This window comes from Penaeus japonicus, unplaced genomic scaffold (assembly GCF_977035675.1).
Source record: "Penaeus japonicus unplaced genomic scaffold, GWHDUDI00000001_assembly GWHDUDI00000030, whole genome shotgun sequence".
In the NCBI taxonomy this organism is placed as follows: Eukaryota; Metazoa; Arthropoda; class Malacostraca; order Decapoda; family Penaeidae; genus Penaeus; species Penaeus japonicus.
Genome location: NW_028234432.1, coordinates 5,650,548 through 5,660,547, shown reverse-complemented (window position 1 = coordinate 5,660,547; position 10,000 = coordinate 5,650,548). Strand labels below are relative to the sequence as shown.

The following is a 10,000-nucleotide window of genomic DNA, read 5'->3' as shown; positions in this document are numbered from 1 at the left end:
GCACACACACAAATTTTACCTCCTCGACCGGGACTCGAACTCGCACCGTCAGAGTGGCAGACCCAGCCACTAATCCAATAAACCACACGACCCACCAAAAGAATTGTCTAACCATATGCCTTACAACCATCATGGAAATTACTTATGTGATAGAGCAGTGATAGCGAGATTTTACCGACAATTCCCATGGACACTCGGTATTTCTGTATCAAATACGTTATTGCATTCTACCATCTTTCTCACACAGATATAACCTGATTTGGGACTTGAATTTCTAATTCATTGCTGCCGAGTGCCCATGGGAATTGTCTGTAGAACCTCGCTATCACTGCTCTTTTTTTTTTGCTATGAGGCAACCTATTAACGCTGTCATCTCCATGGTGGCTGTAAGGCATCTGGTTAGACAATTCTTTTAGTGGGTCGTGTGGTTTATTGGATAAAGGGCCGTGCCTGTCAATCTGACGGTGCGGGTTCGAGTCCCGGTCGAGGAGGTAAAATTTGTATTTCTATATTAAATGCATTATTGCATTCTACCATCTTTCTCACACACACACATATATATATGTATATATATATACATATATATGTCTGGATTGGCTTTAATTGTACTACATGGGTCCCTGCCTCTACTCTCACCGAGACGAGATCTGTTGTCTTAATTTTGTAGGTGTTTTGAATAGCTAGAGTCATGAAATATATTCTGAAAGTTGTGTAGCTGAAGGCCAATAAGTGATTGACCAGAGACTCGTCACCATCTGCGACGCCCTTTGCCAGAGTCTTGCTTTGATTTGTTGATTTATGAATAAGTGGAGGTGAGACTAGGATTGTGGTAGTCATAGTAGACAACCAATAATGGTAGCTAGGTACTATTCGGTATGAAATAAGGAAATGTAGGGAAGGGAAAACTATAAACATATATATTTATTTTGATCTTTGCGTGTATGCATGTAGATATCTATCTACATATGCAGACATTTATATATATATATGTATGTATATATATATATATATATATATATATATATATATATATATATATATATATATATAACTGGCCAGTCTAAATTTAGAACAGATGCCTAAGCATCGGTAAAATCCCGAAGGCCTGGAAAAACGCAATGATAATTTTGATACATAAAAAGGGTGACACAAAAGACTTAAAGAATTACCGACCTATAAGCCTCCTTTCAGTAATCTATAAACTATTCACAAAAATCATCACAGCCCGTATCACCGAGAGATTAGATTCAAAACAACCCAGGGAACAGGCAGGGTTCCGCAGCGGATTCTCAACTACAGACCATATCCACACACTAGTACAAATAAAAGAGAAAACAAACGAACATAAGAAGCCCCTATGTATGGCATTCTTAGATTATGAAAAGGCATTCGATTCGGTACAGATATCTGCAGTACTAGATGCAATTTGTAAACAAGGAGTAGAGGAACTATACTGCAGATTACTAGAGGATATATATAGAGATGGTACAGCGACCATCAAAATCCACGCAGAAACTAATAAAATACCAATAAAAAGGGGTGTTGGGCAGGGCGACACTATCTCACCGAAGCTGTTTACAGCTTGCTTGGAGGAAGTATTCAAGAAGTTAGATTAGAAGGAGAAAGAGATTAAAATAGGGAATGAGCACTTAAGCAATTTAAGATTTGCAGATTTTCGGCGAGTCAGCAGATGAACTGCAACAATTACTAAGCAATTTAAATAGGGAAAGTCTGAAGATTGGCCTTAAAATGAACATGAAAAAGACTAAAGTCATGTTCAATAGTCGAACCCTAGTTAAGCAAATACAAATATAGGGCGAGGTACTAAAAGTAGTGAACGAGTATGTATACCTAGGGCAACTCATCAAGACGAGTACTTCCTGCGATGCCGAGATAAAACGACGAATCAGGCTAGGTTGGAGTGCCTTCAGTACACATAGTAATATATTACGAGGTCGTCTGCCACTATGTCTAAAGAGAAAGATTTTTTACCAATGTGTCCTCCCCATCATGACATATGGATCAGAGACATGGACTACGACCAAGGCACTCGAGAGGAAATTAGTAAGCGCCCAAAGAGGAATGGAAAGGCTTATGCTAGGAGTTAGCTTAAGAGACAAGAAAAGAGCCACATGGATCAGGCAGGAAACAAAAGTAGAGGATATACTCAAGAGCATCAAGAAGAAGAAGTGGCAGTGGGCTGGACATATATATCGGAGACAGGACAGCAGGTGGACAAAAAGAACAACAGAATGGGTAATACACGACACAGAGACCCAGGGCAAGGCCAATGACCAGATGGCGGGATGAAATAGCGAACTTTGCAGGAGGAAATTGGAATCAGAGGACACAAGACCGGAATGACTGGAAAAGATTGAGAGAGGCCTACGTCCTGCAGTGGAATGATACAGGCTGATGATGATGATGATGATATGTATATATATATATATTATATATATATTATATATATAATATATATATATATATATATATATATATATATGTATATATATATATATATATATATATATTATATACAATAATATATATATAATATATATATTATATATTAATATACACATACATATATATATATATATATATATATATATATATATATATATATATATACATACAATATATATATATATATATATATTATATAATATATATATATATATATATATATATATATATGTATATGTGTGAGTTAGTGTGTGTGTGTGCAAAGGTAAGTCAATAGAAAAATCCTTTTTTAATAATTTATATATTTATTATGACATTCCCTTAAAATGTTTATGTATTCACTGACAATATAAAAAAAACAAAACTGGATGTCCAGTCTCTTCACAGGAATACAATCTATGACAAGGGCATTATCTTCTTCCATAACCACCGCTGGATCCTCCGCCTGAACCTCCGCCTGAACCTCCGCTTCCTCCGGCTCCAAAGCCTCCGCCTGAACCTCCGCTTCCACCGGCTCCAAAGCCTCCGCCTGAACCTCCGCTTCCACCGGCTCCAAAGCCTCCGCCTGAACCTCCGCTTCCACCGGCTCCAAAGCCTCCGCCTGAACCTCCGCTTCCTCCAAAACCACCACTGCCTCCGCTGCCTCCATTACCACCGTCGTAGCCTCCGCTGCCTCCTGCTCCGCTGCCTCCGGCTCCGCCTCCGAAACCTCCGCTGCCTCCAGCTCCGCCTCCAAAGCCTCCGTTGCCTCCGGCTCCACCTCCGAAGCCTCCACTGCCTCCGGCTCCACCTCCGAAGCCTCCGCTGCCTCCGGCTCCACCTCCGAAGCCTCCGCTGCCTCCGGCTCCGCCTCCGAAGCCTCCACTGCCTCCATTACCACCATCGTAGCCTCCGCTGCCTCCGGCTCCGCTGCCTCCGGCTCCGCCGCCGAAGCCTCCACTGCCTCCGGCTCCACCTCCGAAGCCTCCGCTGCCTCCGGCTCCACCTCCGAAGCCTCCGCTGCCTCCGGCTCCACCTCCGAAGCCTCCGCTGCCTCCGGCTCCACCTCCGAAGCCTCCACTGCCTCCATTACCACCATCGTAGCCTCCGTTGCCTCCAGCTCCACCTCCGAAGCCACCGCTGCCTCCGGCACCGCCTCCGAAGCCTCCGCTGCCTCCGGCACCGCCTCCGAAACCTCCGCTGCCTCCGGCTCCACCTCCGAAGCCACCGCTGCCTCCGGCTCCGCCTCCAAAGCCTCCACTGCCTCCGACGAGATTGCTAGGGAGAGTTCCTTTGCCCAAGAAAGTACCAGACAGTACACTGCCTCCGCTGCCTCCGCTGCCGCCGGCACCGCCGTTACCGCCACCATAACCGCTTCCACCAGCACCGCTACCACCACCAAATCCACCAGCTCCGCCAGCGCCGCTACCGCCAAATCCGCCAGCACCACCAGCGCCGCCGTGCCCACCAGCACCGCTACCGCCAAATCCGCCAGCGCCGCCAGCACCACCAGCGCCGCTTCCTCCGTCATATCCGCCAGCACCACCAGCGCCGCTACCGCCGAATCCGCCAGCACCACCAGCGCCGCTACCGCCGAATCCGCCAGCACCACCAGCGCCGCTACCGCCGAATCCGCCAGCACCACCAGCGCCGCCATGTCCACCAGCACCGCTACCGCCGAATCCGCCAGCGCCACCATGTCCACCAGCACCGCTACCGCCGAATCCGCCAGCGCCGCCAGCACCCGCTCTCCCTCCGTCATACTTCCAGCGCATCGCACACTCGGGGGGGGGGATGGGGAAGTGGGGGAAAGGATGATGTTTTCTTTTTATAATTGGGTGGGGGGGGGGGGGGGGGGGGGGGGTGGGGGGGGGGGGGGGGGGGGGGGGGGCAGGGCCAACCACAAACCGCCGAATCCGCCAGCACCTCCAGCACCACCACTGCCGAATCCGCCATTACCGCCAAATCCGCCAGCGCTACCTCCTCCGCCTCCGTGGCCTCCACCTCCACCTCCGCCTCCGTGGCCTCCACCTCCACCTCCGCCTCCGTGGCCTCCACCTCCACCTCCGTGACCTCCACTTCCTCCGTTTCCGCCACCATATCCTCCTGAGCTGGGATGGTCAGCTGTTGCTACGTACATGACAGCCATGACGGCAGCCATCATTACCTGTGGAGCATACGCTGCCGTAAGTAAATCATATCTACGTTGATCCATCTCTCTCTCTCTCTCTCTCTCTCTGTCTCTCTGTCTCTCTGTCTCTCTCTCTCTCTCTCTCTCTCTCTGTCTCTCTGTCTCTCTCTCTCTCTCTCTCTCTCTCTCTCTCTCTCCAGTAACTATTTATCTTTTTATTTATCTATATGATATATGAATATATATAAATATATGTATATGTATATATATATATAATAATAATATATATATTATTATAAATATATATATATATATATATAATGTATATAGAATATAGATATATATATGTATTTTTAGGTGTTAATATATATAATGTATAATATATAGTATCCTATCTCTCTCTACATCATGCATCTCAATCTTCCGGCTCTCTCATCTCTTGCTCTCATCGATCATTCTTACTTATCATCGAAGAATCGGTAAGTCTCGGAATCATTCTCAATCAAATCTCTCTCTCTCTCTATATATATTATATATATATATATATAGGAAGAAGCTAAATAAGTATATCTATATATGTATATATAATGTGTGTGTGTGTTGTGTGTGTGTGTGTGTGTGCCAGTTGTGTGTGTGCATATATGTAATATATTATAATATAAATTATTATATAATCATATATATAATAATAATATATATAAATAAATACAGAATAAATATATATATATATAATATATATATATATATATATATAACGTATATATATATATGATATATATATAAATATATGCTATATATATTAAAATATATATATATATATAAATATATTTTTTAATATATATGTATATATATATGTATATATATACCATAAATAATATACTAATACATATATATATATATAAATATATAATATATATATATATATATATATACAAATATATATATATGAATATATGTATATAATTATATATATATGTATATATATATATATATATATATATATAATGTATATATATATATATATATTTAAATATACTATATATATATATATATATATATATATATATACTTATATGTATACATATATATATATAATAATATATATATATACATATATATATAAAATATATATATATATATATATATAATTATGTATGCTATATATACTTATATTATATACAACCACAGAACATACACACACATCACACACACATACACACACCCACACACACACACACACACACACACACAACAACACACACGACCACAAATATATATATATCAAATATATATAAATATATATAAATATCTATATATATATGGTATATATAAGTATAACTAAAACCAAATATATATAAATATATATCATATATATAAATATATATGAAAATGTAAATATATATATGAATATATATTATACACTATATATAATTTATAATGTCAAATATATATATAAAACTATATAAGATATCTATATATAAAATAAATAAATACCATACAAATATGCATATCATAACCATAAGGTCACGCGTATACTTTACATACACCGTTATTAATCATACTGAAAGCAAAACCCGACTCGTTCGCCCAAGAAGTAACACGGCGTTCCCTCACCAAAGGTCGACGGAGGATCATGATGAGAGGAAGTCTGGGCTTTCACCGTTACCGAAGAATATGCCCGAAGTGTGTCCATTGCCCTCCCTTTCCAAGGTATTTATACTGGACGGCGCCCTATTTGAGACTGGGTCGAGTTGCCGCTTTGCTTTTTTGGGGGGATACCGAGGTGGGAATGTTACTTTCTTGCGTCGTGGTGGAGAGGTTGAAAGAGTAAGTTGATAAATAAATCCTGTTAGGAAAAAAAATCAATGAATGAGATAGAATGGACAGTAGACAGAATATTACTGCATGTGCTAACGTTAGATAAAGGATTAGATAATGAGGATTATTAGGATGATGACACTCAAATAAAGAGTAACATATTGATAATAGTAATAATAACAATTGATGACAAAAAAAATGATAATGACAACAAAACAAATGATTCTGAAAAAAGCAATGGTAAGTCACCAAAATAGCTAAAGATATTGAATAAAGATAATAACAATACTTATCAAATACAAACAACAAACAATACATACAGAAGATATGCCAATCAAAAGCAATAACAATAATAAAGAAAAAAAAAACAATAAATGAAATTGATACTCTAAACACGGTCAATGTTTCCAAAACATGCTGACCTTACCTGTTTCACGATGATTAACCTTTTTTTTCTATTTCTAAGTTGATCATAATATCTCAATGTTCGTTTACTCATGTGATTAAATGGGCATGTAAAATTGTATGCATCTGTTTGTATACATATATATGTATATATTTGTATATGTGTATAGTATATACATACATACATACATATATATATATATATATATATATATATATATATATATATATATATATATATATACATATTTAGATAGAAACTATATATAATAAATATATAGTATGCATATATATAACGAATATACGTATGATATATATATAATATAATATATAACAAAATATATATATATATATAGTATATATATATATATATATATATAAAATATAAAATAACTACACAGATATAGACTATCAATAATAGATAGATGTATATAAATATAGATAATATATGTGCATATATATATAAATAACTATATATATATATATATATATATTATATATATAAAAATCATTATATATATATATAAAACCGCCTAACTATAATATATATATATCTAACATAAGATCAAAAATCTATTATATATCCTATATACTATATAGATTGAAAGATATATAAATTAATATATATATATATATATATTATATATAGGACTATAATGTATATAACATATTATATATAAACCAATAAATATAAAACATATATATATCCAATATATATATATATTAAAATACTATATATATATATAACAATACTATCTATTCCATCTTTATAATACATATACATAAGAAATAATATATATATCTATATATATAAAATATCTATTAAGTCAGTCAATATCCATATCTATAACTCATATATTACACACAAACATCATCCCAATAACTAACTCTATATCTCTATAAATAAAAAAATAAATCTAAATCTAATATATATATCAATATCTAAATATAATATATACTGCAAAAACCAAAACTCTCAGCACAAATCAAATCCATATAATCAATAAAATCTATATAAAAAAAATAAAAACACACCACGACACTCTCAACAATTTCTATATATCATAATTTAAATCAAAAGTAAGTATCATCACAACCAACCCTAAATCACATATGATATGACTATATAAAAACAAAAATCCTAAATCACTAAAAAACAAACTTTATATAAATACCCAAACACAATCAATAACACATCAATAAAAATATCACAAAAAAAATAAATAGGGAAGTAACTATAAACATATTTTCAGTAAAAGTAAAACATATCTAACAATCTAAATAAAATCATAAATATACACCCCAAACAACACCCACACCCACACACACACACACACCCACCCCACACACACACACAACACACACATACACACATCCACACCTATGTATGTGTAAATATTCAAAAGCTACATAAACATACTTTACATGATATTAGATATACCTGAACATACTGACTATAAACTTATATATAAACAAGTAAATACTATATAAATATATATATAAAAAATATATAAAAAAATATATAGATCTAATATATAAAAATATACATCATCTCTCTACACTCTCTCTCACTCTCCTCCTCCTCTCTCCTCCACACTCTCCCTCTCTTCTCTCTCTCCTCCTCGATACTCCTCTCACTCTCTCTCACTCTAAAAATAAAATATATATATATAATATATATATATAAACTAGATATAAAAACATATAAATATAGTATGAATATATATAAACATATATAAAAAATCTATATAAATATATATATAGAAAACTATATATATATATCCTATAACTATATATATATAAATATAGAGAAGTGAGAGTAGAGAAAGAGAGGGAAAGAGAGAGAGAGAAGAGAGAGAAAGAGAGAGAGAGAGAGAGAGAGAGAGAGAGAAAGAGAGAGAGAGAGAAAGAGAGAGAAAGATAGAGAGATTATATATTTATATGCATATATGAATTTTTATGTATATTAAAAAAAAAGAAAAGTGCTTTATAACTCATGAATGCAGTCCGGTGAGGAGATAAAGGAACAAAACCTCACTGATTTTGTAATGGCAAATAGCCCTCATAATCCAATACACCCATTGATATTAATGCTGAGTTTTTTTTTTTTCCAAGAATAATGTACCATCTTTTCAGAGTCCTATCATATTTAGGACATCTTTCAGAAAGTGAGATTTTAAGATTAGGCCCAATAAAGCAAGATTATGGATAACTTTTATTTTGTATATGTCTACATAAGGTACATAAAGGGATACTGACAAAAAAAAAATATATATATATACATATATATATATATATAAATAAAAAAATATATCCATAACATTACATTCTGTATTTGACATGTATATAAGCACAACATACAACACAAACACATACACACCACCATACACTCACATACACACACCCACACGCACATACATCCACACACACACACACACACACCACACACAATAGCTTGCAATAAAAATATATATATAATAAAAATAAATATAAATCTATATATATAAATATATAAATATATAAATATAAAAATATATATCATACGAAGAGAAGACGAAAGATATGGAGGATATTATACATATATATATATTCATATAAAATATATAAATAAAAAAATAGATAAAAATATATATTAAATATATAATAAATATAAAAGTATGTAGCACTGTATGTATGAAAGTGATAAAAGTATCGACCCTACCAAAAAAATACTATAATATCTATATAAAATAAAAATTTAAATAACTAATATAATAAATAATAAAATGTAAATAAATATATACATATATTAATATATATAAAAATAATAATAAACATAAATAAAGTTTTCTAAAGTATGAAAGAGTGAGAGATGTATGTGCGTGCGACTTGACTGTGAGTGTGTTTGTGTAGTGTATACACACACCCCCACACACAAACATACGCCAACACATACACACAACACACACCCACACACACACACACACAACAGCACATACACACAAACCCACACACACACCCACCATAACCACACACTAGCCGGCACACACACACAAAAATAAATATAAATAAATATATATATATATATATATTATATATATATATATATTATATAATATATATACACACAGTACTGTATATATATTTTATATATATATATTATATATACATATAAAATATATAATATATTTTATATATATAAATATATATATATATATATAT

The 10,000-nt window shown here is 34.7% G+C and overlaps 1 protein-coding gene across 1 annotated transcript; it reads right to left on the bottom strand.

Annotated features, from left to right (window-relative positions):
- Nucleotides 1-2,751: 2,751 nt before the first annotated feature.
- LOC122244307 (uncharacterized) lies at nucleotides 2,752-6,278 on the bottom strand. The gene is made up of 3 exons (XM_086554885.1): nucleotides 6,191-6,278; nucleotides 4,354-4,612; nucleotides 2,752-4,198 (listed from the first exon to the last, which is right to left on the bottom strand). The coding sequence occupies exons 1-3, from the start codon at nucleotides 6,209-6,211 to the stop codon at nucleotides 2,877-2,879; spliced, it is 1,602 nt and encodes a 533-aa protein (XP_086411011.1). The 5' UTR covers nucleotides 6,212-6,278; the 3' UTR covers nucleotides 2,752-2,876.
- Nucleotides 6,279-10,000: the final 3,722 nt, after the last annotated feature.

Excerpts from the sequence above, each read along its gene's own strand:
- LOC122244307 (XM_086554885.1), bottom strand. The coding sequence starts at position 6,211 with ATGATCCTCCGTCGACCTTTG. Across the intron at positions 4,613-6,190 it reads TGATCCTCCGTCGACCTTTG|GTAATGATGGCTGCCGTCAT; the intron begins GTGAGGGAACGC and ends TATGCTCCACAG. Across the intron at positions 4,199-4,353 it reads AGGTGCTGGCGGATTCGGCG|GGAGAGCGGGTGCTGGCGGC; the intron begins GTTTGTGGTTGG and ends AGTATGACGGAG.